The following is a 21,259-nucleotide window of genomic DNA, read 5'->3' on the forward strand; positions in this document are numbered from 1 at the left end:
TGTCAAAGGAGAATAAAAAAATACATTGGCTGTGTGCTTCCATTTTCTCAAGAAATAAGGAATTTCAGTTAAATAGATAACTCACATTTTAGAACAGTTTCTAGTTAATGTGGTACATGCACACATACAAACAAGCTAATAAAAATTCTTGCTCCCTCAGCTTGGCGCTAAATAATAATATTCCCAGGAAAACTAAAATGCCATTAATACAATTCCCAATACAATTTTATTCATGAAATAAATTAAATATTCACACACTATAATGAGATCAGATTTCTCTGGGAATAGGTTTTAACCATATCACAAATGAACGAATGATTGAGTTTTTAGATCCATTAATGCTGATACCATATTACTTAAGGTTTTGTTTTGAATAGTCTTTTATTACCTAAGCCTCTTGAGGAATAGTATTTATAATTACTACTAATCACAAACAAAGCTTCTGGAGTAAATCCTCAGTAAACAGGATTGGCATATTAAAGGATCAGTTTTTGATATGGTTGTTTTCAAATAGTAGGAAGGATGATATTCTTTGGAGAGATTTTTATTATCTAATTAAATACTTCTTTAGTAGAATAATGTCAGACGAACTCGTTAGCTGAACATTTTGATTATCCACGTTCTGCTAAATATCCCATGACCAGAAGAAGAGCTGTACAATTCTAATTTAATGCAATAACAATGGTAACCAATTCTAGCTCCTTCTTTTATCACAGTCCATCAAAGGAATACAAAGAAGTCCAAATTAAAATAAGTTCAATAATAAAAAGAACATGTTCCTTTTCCAACTGTTCTAAAGCCTTTTCCTATCTTTAAGCAAAGTTCACTCAGTAATTATCTTATTTATGAAAGTAAAAGCAGAAGGATGTTTCTCTTATTAAATAAACGGCTTTATGCTTTGAATGTGGAAGGCATCTCGAAACAGTCAAAAAGAAAGCACGTTGAATGTGATCAACTCATTTCCTCCCATCCACTGTTTTAAATCATTTGCTTGATTCCAATGTATACTACACTTACATAAGTTGTTTATGAAGAGTCAAATTAATAGTCTTTGCAATTGTTTTTGTTGGAATTTGGAGAGCTGACAAACGAATTAGTAGAAAATGGCAATTCTACATGAATTAGCTTTTAAGTCTCCCTAAGAGGCTGATGCAGAACTTAATAAGAGACTTATTAGGAGAAGTAGGACAACTTAATTCAGATTGATTATAGACTTCGGTGAAGACAGCTGGGGTTCAAATGAAACTGAAAAAGAACTTATATGCACTTCAAAGTATGCTAAGCAGATGTCTGAAACAATTACTTTGCACTGCCTTTTCAGAAGTTTCAAAGGCAGGATGGGAATAGCATGGTAAACGAAGGTTCTATTTGCCTAAGTCGAGGTAGGAGCTTTTAAAACACACACAGTGCTATCTACAATCAGATGCTGTGGGTAAGGAACATGATTCAACATTGCTATCCTAAGTAATTTGCTTTTAGCTTTATAAACAAAGCAGGAAATGAGAGAGAATACGTGAGAACTAAGTCACAAGCTCTCCTGGCAACACTAATTTACAATTAATTTTGCACTGAACAAATAATTTGGTCAGGAATTTTAAGATGACTAATTCCTATTTTAGTTTCTAAGCTCTATTAAAGCCAACAATGACCATTCCATTAAAAAAAATAAATACTATACTTTTAAAGTCTATAAGTGAGACTTTACTATAATATGCATTCTTATAGATGTATTCCCAGATATTAAAGGCCAACTCATATGCTTTTAAACCTCACAGTTGCATGCCTTGAAAACTAGATAAAAACCTGGTTACTCCATACGACAGGCATTAGTGCCATATTTAACCCAGATTTATGAGGGATTACATCTTTTTTGTTTGTATTTTCTTCTCCAACAAAAGCTTACTTAATACACATAGCATTTGCATAAAAACAACAGAAGCCAACACAGAGCAATTCATTTGCAGTTAATAACAATTAATAAAATATCAGTAAATTTTCTTATTCCTACTATGGGCAGTAAACTTCATTCCTTATGGAGACACCATTCCTTTATTCAGAGTTGGGAGACCTCACATATTTTGAATCATTCTTAGGGCTGCCCTGTTTGTGATGGTTCTGTCTAACCATACATCCCTTATCTCTATAAGAAAGGACTATAAACTCTCTCTTTATAACTCATATATAAGAAAGGATTTAAGATTGACTCATACAAATAACAAATATAACAAAATTAATAAAATAATAATAAAACATTAGAACCAGGGTTAAGAAGAGAAAAGCAGTAAGGGAAGATAGAGCTGTGTGAACATGGCTGAAAGCTTCTCCTTGCTAAAGTGAAGATGAAATTTTAATACGTGGCATCACATTTCACCTTATCTATCAAGAGGAAATATACTTGATTTTCTCAATGTCAAATTCTGAGATAGCATTTCTTTGACAAATTTCTCTGATAAACCAAGCCACAGGGACTCAGGATGGTAGGCCTGAAGAGATGCATTTGCCAGTCTTCTTCTCAGAACTTGAGATGTGAATGTTGAACATAAATAAGTCAGTATGGCATGGTGGCTTCATCATAGTCCCTGGTCTACCACACATGTCATTACATTATTCTCAACTATAATTACAAAAAGGTCTAATCAAAATATTTTGCTGTAAGAACTTTAAGAGAAAACTCACAGAATCTGTGTCTTTGACTTTTCACAGTAGGAATTGCAAGTTAAAAGTCTGATAAAAAACATAAAATGCATAACTACATAGGTGTGACAAATTTGCATATTCCAAGGTGGCAGTCAAGATGGGAGCGTTTAACTATGGTTATGGTGTGAAAAACTGTGTTTCTAAGTCAACAGGCAAACTAAGGGCAGTGAAATATTCCTGGCTTAAGAATGATGTACCACTCTCTGTGTAAAGAAACCATAGTAGATTAGAACAAAAAGAAAACTTGGAAAAACAACAATTCACACAAACTTTTTCGCACAGGAATTGTTCTTAAGAACAAAAATGTCATATGTAGACTTTAGGTTCAAAAGTTATTCTACTTTATTAAACCTGCAAATGTTCCACTTACAGATCTATGTAGAGCACCTAGTGATTCAAGGAGTTATTCTTGTTCCCCATTACTACAAGGAAAGGAAGAATACTTGTGTAGTCACATAAGCACTGGTGTTATTTCCAGTAAAGTGAGAAATCATGATTCTGTCCTTAAAATATCTTATAAGCAGTATAATCATGAATTTTAAAAATGAAGAGGCATTTAAAATTTAAATTTTATTGTAGTGGTTATTCCTATGGAAGCTATATTTGGAAGACTGAGATTCTCTTAGTGAGCTAAAGAGCCAATATTAACATTATGTTTCTTTCTCTTGATGTACTATATGTACTGTCTTGAAGATGATTAGCTGGCAATAATGCCATTTCCACCGTGGTCTAGGACTTAGTTGTTGTTGTTTTACTCATTCTCCAAGTTCAAGAGCCACATTTGCTAATGAAATGAGATAATGCTAAATCCTACAGAAACACATATTCCATAGTTATTGGAATAACAACCTCATTAACAAGTGAGATCAGAATGGGGGTGGATATTATGATAGAGTCACTAGGGGCGATGAAAATGAACTGAGATGGGTATACAAAATGTTCTTCTGGCTACATGCCTAGCTATCAGTTTGGAGTTCCCTACAGTGTGGAGCCTCTGAGGGCTTAAATTGCTGAGTAGAAAAATGGGAACAGTGGTTTTAAGTACTCTTCTACTTCTTTTCAAAGTAAATTTTAGTTAATAAAATTCACTCCTTATAAACTACCACCACCAAAGCTTCAGAGTTTCAAAGCTGGTGTCATTGAGATGCAAGAGAGAAAACTAATTTATTTTATTTCCACTGCAAAATGAAGAGGAGCTACTGAAGGGAAATAAATATATATGAATTCATGTAATCCATAAGTTTAAAATATGCATAAAATACTTATACAATACTGGTTTAGGAACCAAAATAATCACATCCGTTATGACCAGTACATAAATATTCTGATAGGTACTATAACTTAAGTGTATCTATGTCTGAGAAAGATAGAAGTGTTGATATATATAAGCTCTTTTTAAAGGAATACTTAATGAATATGTGTTTGTTATTATTGGGATCAGAATGAGAGTCTTACTAATTAGGGTGTGGGAAATGAAGTTGGTCTTAGGATCAGGAACAGATAAGAGAGGGGAACTGAGGGGCCGGCCCCGTGGCTTAGCGGTTAAGTGCGCGTGCTCCGCTACTGGCGGCCCGGGTTCGGATCCCGGGCGCGCACCGACGCACCACTTCTCCGGCCATGCTGAGGCCGCGTCCCACATACAGCAACTAGAAGGATGTGCAGCTATGACATACAACTATCTACTGGGGCTTTGGGGGAAAAATAAATAAATAAAATTATTAAAAAAAAAGAGAGAGGGGAACTGAAAGAAAACTGCAAATAGGGTTGGGTGAGGGACAGCTGATATTTAAGCTCTTCTACTTTTAGTTATTTTTTGTTATTAAATCATGCTGCATACATTCTCCATCCATACTCAATATACTACAAGTGCTCCTGTGTGACAGATATGGCTAAAAATGAATGCCTTATGTCTGCTCTAAAGCCTACATATTCAGCCAGTTAATTGATTTATAAACTAATTTAGTTCCTTTGGGACACTCTCCTAAACTTGTCATTTTGGGGAAGATTTTTTAAATTTTAGTTATTTTTGGATAAAAATACTACTTTTAATGCAGAACAAATACAAGGTAATACATTTCAAAACATTATTTTAGTTTTCAAGTAGACAGCAATGTTAACCATTGCTTTAAATGTTAGACATGGGGTCACAGAATGTTGAGGTGGAAGAGATTTTAGAAGTTATAGAGTCAAATTTTTAATCTTCTTTTAAATCTTCACCTACTACTTTAATGAAGAGCTGTTCAGTTCAACATTAGACTGTAGGCTTCATGAGGGCAAAGACCAAGTCTGTTCCATTCATAAGTACATATATAGCACATTGTATAGTGGCTCATAAACCATTGTTGAGTGAAGGAATACAGAAGCTGAATTAGATTCCTTATATGCTGCTGGCACTGTACTAGGAGCTGGGAATTCAAAGATGTACAGCATGATCCTTGCTCTTAGGAACCTCACTTTCTATGGGAGAAAGCAATTACATAAGCGACTTGCTACAATATATGTGAAATTTAAGTGTGACGATTGAAACAGGTGTGGTGATCTACGAAACTACTGACTTGAGAGCAGTTTCTTCTGCTTGGTGGGAGTTGGAGGTGGGAGACACTCAGGGAAAACTACAAATACAGGTGCCATTTGAGATGGGCCTTGAAGGCTGAGTGGAAATTCACTAGCCAGATAAGGGTGGGCTGATTGGCAGAGAGTTATGTCAAAAGATGGCATATTTGGGTAAAGGCGTGGTATGGTCAGAGTGTATTGAATGGCCTGGAGGATGGGAGCAACAGTCAGGAATTTAAGTCAAGGCTAGGAAGAAAAGGGCCACCTGCCCTCTTCATTCATTGGACTTCATTCTCAGGCAGGCAGTTTCCCGCAAGGGTTTGGATTGGAGTTGGAAAAGGATGGATAATGCAGAAATATCAGTAAAGAAACGGTTCATTCATTAACCAAATATTTAAAATGCAATGTTTATGACATGCCAGCTACACCGACTGGGGAATGGGATTTAAAAATCTACAGTCACACGTGGCTTAACAACAGGGATACGTTCTGAGAAATGTGTTGTTAGGCGATTTCATCGTTGTGTAAACATCATAGAGTGTACTTACACAAACCTAGATGGTATAGCCTACTACACACCTAGGCTATATGGTACTAATCTAATGGGACCACCATTGTATGTGCAGTCCATTGTTGACCAAAATGTCGTCATGCGGTGCATGACTGTATAATACAACAATCTGAGTAACGGATACTGGGGGCTAGAACAGGATATTGATTGAAAAGAGGAGAGAAAATATAAAGAGATATTCTGAGGTAAAACGAGCAATCAAGTGCAGTCAGTGAAAATGTAGAAGGATTTAAGGATAGATCTCAAGTTTCAAGCCTGAGCAACTTGTTCGATTGTGATCCATTAACTGAAATAGGAAACACAGAAGAAAGGGCAGGTAAAGGGGGACAACAGTAAGGGCAAACAGGAGAATGAATGAACTTGGTTTCAGAATGGTTGCATTTTGATTCTAATAGCCTATGGGTTAGGAGATCAGAAAAGAGATCCAGACTAGAAATTTAGATTTGTCACCATCCATGCCATTTCAAAATGGAGAATTTATACAATAAAAAGAGAACTGAGCTAAGGTTAGAAACTTGGACACACCAACATTTGAAGGGTGAGTAAAGTTTCAGAATTGGGGAAAATAAAGTAAGAAGAAGAACGTGGATAGAACAGTGCCCTGAAAGCCAAGGGAGAAGAGACATTCCAGAATGAGGGTGCTGGCAAACATGCCAAGTGCAGGTGACAATTTCACTTCTTTTGAATTCAAATCTGGGCGGACTTCTGTTGGTTTTGACACTAGATGAGTAAACAAAAAATGTTTCAAGTTGCTCGTTTTCAAAAGGATACTCCTAAATATGTATATTCTTTCCTTATAAATATATTTATCATCTTTGTGCCACAAGGGAATTTAACTTTGGTCTCATGAACAGTAGTATTCCAAATATATAATGATATTTCCTCATCTCTGCAGTGTGCTAATACAACTCAAAATTGTATTATATATATTACCTTCTAAGGGAAGGGCAGCATTAATGGCCTCATTTCACAGTACCATAACTCACCCAAGTCATATAATTTAGTTAGCAAAAAGGCCAAAATCTAGACTCCTGGTGCTTGATTAAGTGTTGTATTTTTCCCTACTCTGGTACTAAGTACCACAAAGAACACACATACATACACACACACACACACACACACACACGTAAACCAGACCACTTTAGTACAAACACTTAAATTAATTTCCTAATAGCAAAATCAAAATGATTTTTTTGCCCTGTAACTTTTTAATATTTCATTTCTTATTATTGAAGATAAATGATTAGATCACTATCTTCTCTTGGGGAAAATACCGCACGCAAGAAGACTTTGAATTTGTGAAAGATGGACTGATTTCTAACGCTTAAGGGTCCTATTTGTAACTCTGTAAGAAGAAAATACTGCAGTCAAGTTCAGATTAGAACCTCTTTTGAATCTTTCACAAGGGCTCTGAGGCAAAGCAGTAGACGGTACCTTGACTTTTTCGAGGTGATCTTGGAGAGAATCAATGAGGAGATCGCCCACAGGCTGCCAGGATCCCTTGATCACATCAGCTTGGCGTAGTTTGAGGTCCAGCTCATCCGTGGCCTCCTGAAGTTCCTGGAGTCTTTCGAGGGCCTCATCTATTTTTCTCTGCCAGTCAGCAGAGTGCAGGTTCAATTTTTCCCACTCAGTGTTGACCTCCTCAGCCTGCTTTCGTAGGAGCCGTGTGACATTCTGGGCTCTCTCCTCAGGAGGCAGCTCTAAATCGGTAATACGACAAGGTTTTAGGCCACATTCATTTTTGTTTAAAAAAAAAAAACATTGTTGAAAAGGTCATACTGGAAGAAAGAAAGAGTACAGTTTAACAAGAGGCCAGCCTACTGATTAATGGCTCTTTTACACTTTGGCATACATTTTGATTTAGTCCAGCACATCTAAAGTCTGTCTTCCTGAGTGAATCTTTTCTACCTTATATCAATCAGATAATTCAAGATTCATTTAAGCTATTGAGTAGAAAAATGTTAAGATGTACACCACAATCTCTAATCTACTTTAGTCTGGCTCTTAAATTGAAAATTACCTTGCAGTCTTTGTAACAATAGAATTCCTCCTCAAAGACAACCTCTTTTGTTTATTATTTTCTAAATGTTTCACTAACCTCTTTTAATGTTTATTTATAAATGTGCAAACAGATTTATGCATGGTGGTTTATGATTCCTTCTTCTTTTTCAATATCTATGTTTAATTTGAATCGATTCTATTTAACCCAGAAAATGTGAGAGCTATCCAGACCCTGGCAGCAAGAATGGATGGGTTGCTCTGTCACCACTGATCCTTCTATCAATATGTTATTACAGTTCCACATTCAATTACCTCTGGGCTCCTGGTAGAGTTTCTCTAGTCCTTCCAAAGGCTGCTCTGTCAGAAATACTCGCACAGTCTCAAGAGTACTCATGATTACAGGTTCTTTCGTTTTCAATTCCCTCTTGAAGGCCTGTGAAATGAGATGAAAAGAAATGCTTATTTGGCTTGTGGCATTCTTCTCAAAATTAATCCTGGGTGCTCAGAGCTAGGTTATGAAATTCCCAGGTCAATTTCTATTTCCTTTATTTATAAACTGATAGTCATAAAATGATAAAGAAGGCTATACAGAGCTTTTTTTAAGCAGGAAACCATTGTGTTTGTAAAACTATCCTGGAGAGAATGGGGGAGCTTTCAAGATATGTTAATGCCCTTTCATTAAGATAAGAGTGATTTATTTATATAACCTGACTGCCAAACTTGAAAGCTGGAGCTAAAGTTGCAAGATATATATTGCAAAATCCTAGCAGGGCTAATGAAGACTTAAATATACGCAAAAGAATACATATGCAGAACATAATGGGAAGCCTGAAAGGCCATTTGGAAGAACTTAGGTTGTATTGAAGTATACAACTAATCCAATTCATAATCATTGGCTAGTTCTGTCAAAATGTCTGACAACAAATAAAATGATGTACTAACAGTAAACTAAGTACAAATTTAATACTTTTGAAAAATACCCATTACATCATCCATTGTGACTTCTTTGAGAATGGTAGAAATGTTTTGAGGTATGCTAGAGGTAGAAATTTGGGGAACAACTTTAAATAAGTAGATCTAGAGTAGGTATCTTAAGGTCATCTAGGCTAGTTATCAATTTTAATCTCTAATCTGTAATATTCCTTGATACAGAGGAGTAAAAGAAAAGCAAAATGCATAGTTTCTGCCTTCAAGAAGTTTCTGGACCAAAAGAAGGGAGAAAACTAACACACTAGAAATGGAGTGAAAACAATACAATTCATACATAATCTAGTGCTAAGGGTTGTGAGACATCCTGTAAGGCTAAGATAAAGAAACAGATACTCTGAAACCATCAGAGATAATTATTGGCCCAGATTCTGTGATCTCAGAAGTGAAGATGTTAATGAAAGTATTAAGTGCCACATAAATGTAAATAGATCATTGTAAAAACAACAGTAATAACTGCCCTGATCTAGGGCTTAATTATTCATACCTTTTTACAGTTCTATCCTATTTTTAGTAACATTGCCTATCAAATTGAAGCCGTGTTCTGTTACTGGGAGAAAACTTAGCAGTATCTCCTTTAAACTTCAGATACATCGTTATGTTGTAGGAGTGGTCCAGAACTGTATTGTATGACATATTTATAAATAAAATCCTAACGGTGCTCACCATTCAAAGGAATCCTGAGTCTGATACTTTGCAAAATGATTCATCGTGCATACTTATTTGCAATTCAGTAGAAAGAGGCAAGGTGTTTGAACCAAAATAATGAAATTCTATAAGTGGAATATTAGGATTCAGCCTGTGGATGGGGATGTAATTTCTGTACAGTGGGATATTCTTGCACCCTTGAAATCATACAGAATAGGTGGGTCATTTACTCTGCTTACATGTAAGGCTGATTCTCCTTCTAATATTTCATTTGAAATCTGTGTGCGTGTGTGCGCACATGCACGTGTGCATGCATGTGTGTATGTGTATATAGTTCTTGTATTCTTGTATTTTTCTCATACATATAATTTCCCCAATTTCAAGCAAATTATATTTTGCCTAGTGTCTCCATTTGGACTTGACAGGAGGCAACTGATACTGACAGTACTGATTATAAAAATAATAATGGCTCCCTTTATTGAACTACTATGTGTCAGTGGTTGTACCAGAGACTAGAAATACAAAGTTGAATGTAAAATAGCCCCTCCCATTTAGGAACTTATACTATATAGTAGAAGAGTCAAACACATAAATAATTTCAATACAATGTGGAAAGTGCACAAAATGGGAAAGGAAACTGGGGAAGGCTTCTGGGAGAAGATAGTATTCACGAAGAATTCTAAAGTATGAACATGAGTTAGCCAGGGAAGAGTAGGTTAGAGGAGGAAGAAAGAAAGACGATTAAAATGCAGGCGTGAAGATACAGGATATAATAGTATGGCATACATAGTTATCTCAAGTAGGCCAGTGTTTCTAGAATGTAAAGCACAAGGAGAGGACATAGCCACAGATGAGGCAGGACACTGTCATCTCAAACTATATTAGACCTTTAAACCAGAATTTGAAGCTCCACCTATGACCATACATGCCCTGCTAAGAAGGCTGGGTGTTGTCTTTTAAGTACTCAGGAATCTTTGAGAGGATTTAAGCAGGGGAGTGGGGTGGGCATGTGTACGTTTCAAATAGATTTCCCTGACATTAATAGAGTATGTATTTGAGAAGGGCAGAAATGGAATCAGAGAGACCAGTTAGGAGGCAATTGCAAGAATTCAGGGAAAGATTATGAAGATCTGACCCAGGGCGATAGTACCAGAAAAAAAAAAAAAAAAAAAAAAAAGACAGAGATAGACTAGGGAAGTGTTTCGAGAGTGGAGGTGTGAGAATTTGGTGTTGGAGATGCTGGAGATAAGACAGAGGAAGGAGCAAGGATGACTCCTAGTTTCTAGGTTGAGGAGAGGAGTGAATCCAGGGTGCAATTCAACTAAAAGTGAGGAAATAAACTCTCCTGGATTTCTCAGTATACCTGTAAAAAGTTCTAGCCTCCTGAGAACCTTCCCATAGCATGGGGATTAGATCTACAGTCATTTGTCTAGTTAATTTCTCTGATCCAAGAGGGCCAAATGGTTATAGCGTAGAGTAGGTTCCTACGTTGAGCTCCAAGTTGTCAGAAAGACTGGAGTGGCTACCTCTCTAGGTATTTACATTTCAAAAAATATGAAGCCCAGATCTTGGAGACATTTCTAGGTTGTAAAACCCGAGACACATGGGGCTAGCTGGCTCCTGGAGAAATTGGAGTTAGGACTCAGCCCCACTGCATTTCTAAGGAGACCTTTTCAGGAGGAGAAGGGACAACCGCCTCCTTTTCCTTTATGAGCAGAGAAAACTACGTTTTCCTGGTCTCTCACCTGTGGAGTACCCAGCCACTCATGTAGGAAAATTTTGATCAGCTTTCCTCATGACTCCCTAGGGGTAAGGCTTCGGAGGAGGTTGGTGAGGATATTTACTGTAAAGTAATCAAAAGAAATCTCTCTCCGATCTAGAACGCCTCCCGTGCACATTCAGGATAAAATTAATAAAGATGGATATTAAAAACCCAACACTAATCTGAGCGAGGATCTGTATGGGAAAGAGAGTAAGGGGGTACCATACACTCAGCTTGGAGAGGTAACATTCATTCCAAAAGGAAATAAATATCAAGTCTAATGTTTAGGGAGAAGAAAGGAGATTTAGGAGTCCTTTTCTCACTAAGCTAATATCCACTGAGTACCTACAATTATGCATATAGGCAAGGATTAAAATTACATAAGTAGATGAGATTGCTCAGGCAGTGGAGTGGCCTAAAGAGAAATTCTGCAGAATATAAAAATTTAATGGGCAGACAGAGGAACTGGATGGCATGAAAGGCCAAAAAGGAATGCATAGGTGGAAAGACTGGGGGAAAGGAGGGGATAGTTTGTAGAACTGTCAAAGAAAGAGAGCGAGAGAGAGAGGAAGAAAGTGACCAAGAGTGTCCAAACATGATACGCAGAGGTAAAGCAAGATCAGCACTGAGAAGTGTTCATTGGACTTCGTGAGAGCAATTCCAGCGGAGGGCAGTAGCCTCAGAAGTAGGTTTAGTCGAGGAGTGAGTGGGAGAAGAGGGAGTAAGTATTTTAAAGGAAAACTATTTGTGCAATATCTTTTTTTTTTTTTTTTGAGAGGGAAAAAGAGGAAGATAGAGAGGATCACAGGTAAAGGGAAGATACGCTCTTTTTAGGATAGGAACTGTTTGAACATAGACTGAAAGATGGAAGGCAGGAGTAGAGTAACCAACTGTCCTGGTTTGCTAGGTATTGAGGAGTATTTCATGATGCGAGACTTTCAATGCTGAAACCAGGATAGTCTCAGGCAAACCACGACAGTTGGTCACCAAAGCAACGAGGGATATATTAAAGACCTAGACAGGAGAAAGTAGAGATAAGCGTTGGAGCAAGGTCTGTAAAATTAGGATATGGATCTTGAAGGGCCCATCAAAATGACAAAGTCCAAGACCCTGTTTGATGACGCAATTCCATTGTTAAAACTGCACAGCAAATAATTCAAGGTTAAGGACCATCCATCCATTGTGAGAGACCACTTGTTTGCCCCTCAAGTTGTTGCCAAGGGCTTAGCTCCACCACAGCTGCACAGTTCATTTCTTAAATATGAGTCACTGAGAATTAAAATGAGTCTAAAAAAAAGACAAAGGAAGTTCTGTCATTACAAAGACATAAGCACCATTATTTTCACATCGTCGCCTGAAATTAAGAAAAGAAAGTGGATGGAAGAGAGGGTTAAGTGACTGTTTCTTCAGACTTTAGGAAGATTGAGACTAAATACAAAGAGGGTAAAAATCCCAGAAAAAAAGGAGAAACAGTTGGTTCAAGAAAATGAGAGGATAAAGAAAATAGGAATGTTTCTTATTATGTGGAAAAAACTATAAATAGGAATATATCATTTTAAACATGGTTATATGAAAAGTCCTCTTTCGTTTATTCATTCAAATTTTGAGCACCTACTATGTACCAGACTGTCCTGGGCAGTGGGCATCACTAGTCCTTGTAGCATGGAGTTTAAAAGAGATGCTTCTTTAGTAAAAACAACAACAATGACAAAAAAAATCCCACGAAGATTCTGCATTAAAATAATGGAAAATCAATTTTTCACTATCTAATCAATTTACCATACCCTGTATGTTATAATAGTTCATTGCATTTTAAAAGGAAGGAAATGGAGACATTTTTTTTTTTTTTTTTATTAAAGATTTTATTTATTCATTTTTTTCCCCCCAAAGCCCCAGTAGATAGTTGTATGTCATAGGTTCACATCCTTCTAGTTGCTGTACGTGGGACTCGGCCTCGGGTTGGTCGGAGAAGTGGTGCCTTGGGGCGTGCCCGGGATCCGAACCCGGGCCGCCAGCATCAGAGCGCGCGCACTTAACCGCTAAGCCACGGAGCCGGCCCGGAAATGGAGACATTTTTAAACAAAAACAAGAACATTCAATGTCAAGAGACTTGTCTTTTTGATAATAAGTGTCTTGTCTCTCAAAGAAAGTCTATTTAAATGGCGTTTGGGAAAATTTATATTCACATACAATACTGATTTTGTCTCATAGATTATGATTACTATTTTAAATCAGACAAATTGGTACATTCAAGTGATGATGTGAACAAGGTATCAGATATAGAGTCCTTCTTCCATACACATACAGATTATATCTTTATATTATTGAGACGTCAGTATTCAAATGTTAAGATATTCACTTCCTGAATCTTTTGAACAGATAAAATTATTTTCTTTAAAACCCATCCTTTTCCCCATACCTTCCTCTTCATCTTTCCAAAAGATCCAGGCCTGAGGGTTTGAAACAGTGGTGTGGAAGAATTAGAAGCAACTACTAAGGACTTAGAGCACCTCCATGAGAAGAAAATAATATTCTGTCTTCGGAATGAGAAAAAACTAGGCATACTAAATTGACATTTTTCCTTCAGCTTCTTAAGGTTCACAAAATAACTTATATGAAGCGTGTACTACAAAATTATACTAGCAGTACATCCCAAGGTAAATCCATTTCTTTTGAAGGTGAAATTACCTGATGGATAATATTTATGCATCACAAATAATAACCAACTGGGTGCTTGACTGCTGGCTGATTAACTAGTTCATTGAAAAACATTTATTTTGAATCTATTATGTATAAGATAGGGAAGATGTAGGGACCTAATCTTCGTCCTTAAGGAGTCAATAGTTTGATTGAGTAGGTATGTTTGTGGTGAGACTCGTATACTATGAATGTTTTACCAATGCAAAGTGAAGTACAGATAAGTTAGGATTTACCTAAGCCATCAGTTCATTAGTCACTTAGAATCCAAATCTTGAAACTCTTAAGCCAGGATGAAAGTGAGTGACAGAAAAAAATAAAAGTTCCCTGAATTAATAATTTGGAAGACACATAAGTGGAAAACCCTAATGGCCATGAAGCAAATCAAAAACGTTAAAAACCTGAAAGTAACGGAGAAGAACCAAGTCATTGATTCTTTGGGTTTTTTTTCCTACATCTCCTGTTTGCAGAAGAAAAAATATGGTGAATATTACCACAAATACTTAATAATACCATAAATAGAAGTAGCTCAGAACCAGGTGTAGAGGGGATGAAGGGTGAGATACTGATCTGCTTGATGTACCACAAAGAAGAGAGGGGCAGGACGAGAGCCCTGGGCACAGGTACCAGCATTTCAGAGAAAAAAGCTATGCTGCTTTCACCTGGACACAGCGGTCCTGTTACTACGGATGTGAGTAAAAGCCCTGGCTTTTCAAAACACAGATCTCTTTCAGTCACAGACAGTTTCCATGGAGCTGAATTTTACCTATATTCCCATTGAAGTGGCAAGGCTATATTTGTGCTATTCAGGCTGAAATCTGATGGAATGACTACATGTTATTTCCATATTAGCAGAACTTTACAGAACCATCCTGGGAGGCAGACTGAACAAGGGGGAAAAGAGCACTGCTCTGAGTGGCAGGAGACCTGAAGTTCACGTCTGGGCTGGGCCAAAGCTTGGCTGCATGATCTAGAACAGGTAGGTCATAAAATCTCCCTGAGCCTTCGTGTCCTCATTTGTAAAATGCAGGAGTTTGCAAAACACCTTATCTAAGGTCAAACATCCAGTTCTAATATTCTATTATCAACACGTTTAGATCATTGATTGGCCACAGACCTGTTACATGGTGGCAGTTTGAGATAGTCTCTCCTAGGCATCATTACTAATGATAAAAATTATAGCCATATCTTGACACAGAGTAGATACTCCATAAATACTATTGAATAAAATAATAGAATATCCAGTTAGAAAACCAGAGTGTGTTATATAGAGGCCGGGTTGCTTCAGATGCAGAACATGCTTGAGGGTGAAAGTTGGTCTCATGAATTATTAGAGAAAAAATTAATGCCATCAAGAGAGATCTTATTCTGGGCCTATTCTTATGTTACAGATCCAAAGCTAAGTGTAACCTTTGGGTTACTGGATGGATTTTCCTCAAGACGAGGCCTGATTAGCTCTGCCTTCTTATCCCAGTGATTTCTTCCCTAGAGGAAATGTTTATGTCAACATTCAGAAGTTCCATAGTTTGAACTGTTGGTTGGAGCTTTTCCTCTAGTCTACAGCATTAGACAGGAGATCAAAGAACACCAGACAGCGCCGGCCCCATGGCTTAGCAGTTAAGTGCGCGCGCTCCGCGACTGGTGGCCGGGGTTCGGATCCCGGGCGCGCACTGACGCACCGCTTCTCTGGCCATGCTGAGGCGGCGTCCCACGTACAGCAACTAGAAGGATGTGCAACTATGACATACAACTATCTACTGGGGGTTTGGGGAGAAAAAAGGAGGAGGATTGGCAATAGATATTAGCTCAGAGCTGGTCTTCCTCAGCAAAAAGAGGAGGATTAGCATGGATGTTAGCTCAGGGCTGATCTTCCTGACAAAAAAAAAAAAAAAAAGAAAAGAAAGAAAACAAAAAAACACTAGACAGACCCTAAAATTTAAAGTGATCCAACGGTGCCATTTGTTCAACAAATGGTTACTGAGTAGGCATAGGACAAGGACATCAACACAGTCATCTTTGCAATTTGATCAGTGCTTAATAGTTTTGTCATCTTACATTACCATTCTAGTTTCCATATTATTTCTACTTTGTCTGTATGCCTCCTATACTGGTTTTATTTCTGATAAGAAAATTGCTGAATACATTCTCTCACCATAATGACCTTTCTTATTTAAAGAGCCACCATATTTATTGTCTCAACACATCGGAAATATTTTATTTACAAAATGCTGATTTAGTGAATCAGCATTTAGGGACAATCAATGCCCAATTAATTTGAAACCAAGATCTTGGAAAAGGGCAAGATCCAGAAATGTAGTTAACTGGAGTAGCAGGAATTTTGGCTCTAAGAATCTAAGGCAAATTCGTAGGGATTTGTGAAAGAAAAAAATTTGAAGGAAGTGACAGCAGAACAAAAAACCCGGAAAGACAAAGGATTCTCTTAATACGTATTCATTCGAGATCTGGTATTAGAGAAGCTATGAAAATGGGGCATATGGGTTATAAAGAAAGGTCATAATCATCCTTATTTTTTTACTATGCTAAGAACACTTAACATGAGATCTACTCTCTGAACAAAGTTTTAAGTGCACAATATTGTAGTGTTATCCATAGGCTCTACATTGTACAGCAGGTCTCTAGAACTTATTCACCTTGCATAACTGAAACTTTATACCTGTTGAACAGCAACTCCCCATTTCCCCCTCTCCCCATCCCCTCTCAATCACCTTTCTACTCTCTGTTTCTCTGAGTTTGACTACGTAATAGTCTTTAAAGAAGATAGGAAAAGTTTCATCTTATTTTCACTCTACTTCTGCATAAAAGTGAAGATAAGGGATTGCACTATCAGATAGATCTAGCCACTGTTTCAGACAGTCAACAACATGAACAACAACATCTATAAATGAGATTCAATCAATTGGAAGCAAAGTTGAAAAATAAATGGACCTGTTTCAAGCCTGAAATTATTTTTGTAAAAATCTAATCCAACTCAATGAGAGAACAGTTTTGAGTGTTTAGGGGGAAAATGCGTTTAACAAGCTTCTCATTGAGATTTATTCTTTTTGAAGTCTTTTAAACTGAAAGTTGTGTTCTCTGAGATCAAGGGCGTGAAGTAGAATAGAGTCCAGCCTGCTTGCAGATCTGCAATACTATGGAGGAATGGTTTAGTGCCCACACAGCATCTTGAACAGCTGTTTGACTCTCAATCCTAAGGCTGGGCTGCTTCCAACAACCACTGGGGAAGTCACTTCCTACTGACAATAATGTTGTTAAGTTCTGAGCTGACCTTCAGAAATCACCGGTGAAAACTCAATCTGTTCCCATGGTCATTTAGAGAATTAGGTCTTAGGTCATTGAGCCTAAACCCTACATTTTGGAAATTCCTTTTGAAGCAACAGTACAAGATGAATGGTTTATTAGGAAACCCTGTGACAAATTAATTTATATCCATTCTCAAGAGGCTCAGCCAAAATTTGAGATTGTCAAGTGTAAGTGGTGAATAATTTCTGAATCATACCATTTGTCTCTGTCTATCACCATAATCCAAAAATAGAACTCTTGTTTTGCTCCACGTACGCACCCTTATCCATGATCATTTTGAAGTCTTTCCCGTCTCCATAAATGGCATCCTCATTTCCCCATTTGTTCAAACCACAGACTTCAGAGTCACCCTTGACTCTTCATTTTCTCTCACATTACACATCCCATCTAAAGTTCTATCAGCTCTACCTTCAAAATATATCTTGGATCACATAACTTTTCACCATATCTATTTCCATTCTAGTTCAAGTCATCATTGTCTCCTTCCTAGATGACTCCAACACCCTCCTAACATTCTCCCTGCTTTCAGTTTTGCTCGTCCTACCGCCGATTCTCCACATGGGAGCCAGAGTCTGCTTCTGAACACATAAATCAGATCACATCATCCTTGCTTATGACGTCTCATTACACACAGAATAAAATCCACCTCCAAACTATGGCAGACAAGACAATTCATTATCTGACCTTTGCCTCTCTCTATAACCTATCACTAACCTGCCTTGCTATTCCTTGAACAACCGTCCAAACCCATTCTTACACCTGGGCTTTTGAATTCGTTGCTCCTACTGCCTAGAATACTCTTTACTCAAGGTCTTTGCTTGGCTCACTCACTCGCATAGGCCTTTGCTCAAATATAACCTCCTCAGGTGAGCCACTACCTCTCAGTCTTTCTCTATTCCTGTTTTGTTTATTTTCTCTTCATAGCAATAACCTGACGTGATTTTATACATTAATTTATTGGTTTACGGTGTATTTCCCTCACTAAAATTTGCAGGTCCATGGGGGCAGAGTCTTGTTTTGTTGACTACTGTATCCTCAGCCCCTGGCATAGAGTAGGTACTCAATAAATAATTACTGAAAGAATCAATAAATTCTAGGAGTCTGAGTTATGGTACAGTTTTTCCTAAAATAATTTTTTTTGGTAAAAGGAAGAACACAGAAAAAGATCAGGGGTTCATTTGTAATTAAATGAACATGTGTAAAAGTGCTTTGTAAAGGCAAAATACTCTATGAATATTATTCTTAAGAGTATTTGTCAAGACAGCAAAATATTTTGACATGGTTAGAAAGAGGACTTTGGTAGAAAAGTCAATTTGTAAATTATTCATATTTTATTTTACTATAGTCATTAAAGAAAAGTAGCAAATCATAGATGACTCTGTTCTTAAGTTTTGATGATATAGCTGGTTTTCAGAAGACTTCCTCAAATGCCTAGAAATGTAGTTCTAAAAATAATTTAAAATCTTTTTTATTCAGCATTCCTAAATATGACTGCATAAAATATCAAACTTATACAAAAGTAGCTTACTCCATTAGTGATGAAGAATAGACCAAAAAGATGTCTATTTCCTCCAGCATAACCAAGCAGACATCTTAGAGTGGACAGAACTAACAGTGAATTTTGCAGGGGAACCAAACTTATCTAGAAACTCCAAGGGGCCAGGTCATCGAATGTTGGAATGAATCACTCTATTACAACCTTTTTTTGTTATTTTTCAGAGGTGATAGGGAACAATGCAATTTTTTTTTGACACAGAGCTGACTTGAATCTTAACATTCACAAATGGCACCCAAAGACATTTTTTATTCCTGTGGAAAGAAAACACAGGGAATTCATCAAGCTAACACACATACTAAAACATACCCAAAGGAAGCAGGCCAGCATTAATAGAATTAGCTCCAATAAATGTATAATCTACACCATGATTTCAGGATAATTTTATTGAATTTCTGAACCTCTCCCTCACTTTGTGGTGACTTCTGAAGAAACTGAACATGCATAATATATGACCTGACGAATGAACAAATAAACTACTTTATTCAAGACTTTTCATTTGTCAACAGCATCCACGCAATAATGGCTTTCTGTCCACTGTTTTAATAACATATGTATTGATTACTTCCATCTAAATCTTAAGCAGAAAATTTCAGGAAGCTTTGAAGCTATCCTTAGTGGTCTCTAGGGAAGGAATTATAGAGATTTTTAAATTGAAAGATGAAAACCTAATGACAAACAATTTCGTTAGTAAAAATGCAAACAAAAAGTCATTACCTACAGTGTTCTTATAATCAAGACCTAATCTCTATTTGGATTTGGGGTAGGACAGGGAATTAAATAAGCTCACGGTTTATTGTAATTCTCTTTAGAAATTCCCCGCTATGATTTGCTCCTTTAAAACTCTCTCCAGGTTAATCACAGAAGTAGACAAGTAATAAATATCACTTTAGTGACTGCTCAAGTAAAACAAAGGAAGTCAGTTTTAAAAATATATCTGGACCAGAATAATACACACTAATTGAAAACGAGTCATTCTAGTGAGGCAAGTAATGAGGAACCATAAAAGCCAGGATAATGTATTCAAAAGATATAAAAATTGGTCAGTTTATATTTGCTAAGGCACATTTGAGCTTTAATTATTTATAACACTTCACCGCATATGGAGCATTATTTTATTAATTAGTCTTGAGAGCCATTCCAGTTGCTGTTGTCGTGCTGCCCAGCTGGTTTGGGGAACAGAGATCCACTCCTATGGCTGTAAAAATTGCTTTGGGGAGTGAGACTGCAGTCCCCAACTACCTCTGTGGACTTCCTTGGCATCTTACCTACAGGAAAACGACATACTCCTCCATCACAGTAATAGAGACTGACCATATATATTTGCCTTAAGTAAAGAGTACAAAACGTAAATATTTTGCTATAACATTTTATCATTAATCTGCAATGATATACAAAGAAACTATAAATGACCTGTTTTATAAAATCCTGATTTATAGAAAAGTGAAAAATATTTGACTATAGTTTCAACTTTTGACATTTTCATATGATTTGTATTCCCATAAAAAGCCACAACCAAGGGCATTAATAATTTACAATACATAGTCAGCAGGTGATTAAAACAAAGTGACACACCAAATACACGGGGAACAAGTTTACAATAGCAAGTGACCCATCTTGATACCAAACATTCTAGATAAACAGTATTTGAATCAAGAAACCCATAAAGAGCGAGACAATTTATAATCCTGGAAACGTGGCAAGGTAAAACAAAAGTCTACAAATATAAAATCTGTCAAAGACTAGAGCTTGACAGAGTTTTGTAGTGATTGTGTTTCCTTTCTCTCTTCCTAAGTGAGTTCAGAAGATCCGATGGAGAGACCCAATTCCAAGGATTTTCCTTTGATCCTCTTGTCCACAGGCAACATGAGCATTACTAACTAGACAGCCATTCCACTACAACTAGAAAAGGGACACTGCATAAATGTAACAAAACAGGGTGCTAAGTTGTTCTCTCGTCAAGACTCAGGAGTGATGATGTTCTTTGAGGGAGGAGAGTGTTTTGTGACAAGGATTCTTCTTAAGGCTACGAAGAGAAAACATTGGGCCAGACCACAAGTAAATCATCAAAGAGCTCTACACACTACAAAAGGATGCTTAGTGGGCAATAAACAGAAAAATCCTGCAAGTGAGGAAGGAACATCATTCTCTATTCTGTCTTTCCCTGCCCTTGGTCTCAGTGGACTAGAGAAGAATGAACAAAGTTAAGATTAGTTCATGGGTTGTTTTTGCCCTCCCTTCCTCCTTCCTTACCTTCCTTCCTTAATTCCTTTGTTCCTTTACCTATTCAGTGTCTACCATATACTAGACACTTTATAAAATTCTGGGTATAAAAATGACAACCCTCTCCCCAAAAGAAAGCTTCTTGGAGCACATGGTTTAGTGAGGGTGGTTGACATTACTTAGATAGTCACACTTATCCACGATGACAAAGAACGTTAGGTTATAGAAGGAAAAGTAGATA

At 37.0% G+C, this 21,259-nt stretch overlaps 1 protein-coding gene across 3 annotated transcripts in view; it reads right to left on the bottom strand.

Annotated features, from left to right (window-relative positions):
• Nucleotides 1-21,259, bottom strand: part of DMD (dystrophin) — a 743,617-nt gene that overhangs the window by 322,176 nt on the left and 400,182 nt on the right. For all 3 annotated transcript variants that reach the window (XM_058535613.1, XM_058535611.1, XM_058535612.1), the window contains exons 13-14: nucleotides 8,138-8,258; nucleotides 7,256-7,524 (exon numbers count right to left, since the gene is read on the bottom strand). In XM_058535613.1, the coding sequence (XP_058391596.1) occupies nucleotides 7,256-7,524; nucleotides 8,138-8,258 (390 nt within the window). The remainder of the gene's footprint in view (nucleotides 1-7,255; nucleotides 7,525-8,137; nucleotides 8,259-21,259) is intronic.

Source organism: Diceros bicornis, chromosome X (assembly GCF_020826845.1).
Source record: "Diceros bicornis minor isolate mBicDic1 chromosome X, mDicBic1.mat.cur, whole genome shotgun sequence".
Classification (NCBI taxonomy): Eukaryota; Metazoa; Chordata; class Mammalia; order Perissodactyla; family Rhinocerotidae; genus Diceros; species Diceros bicornis.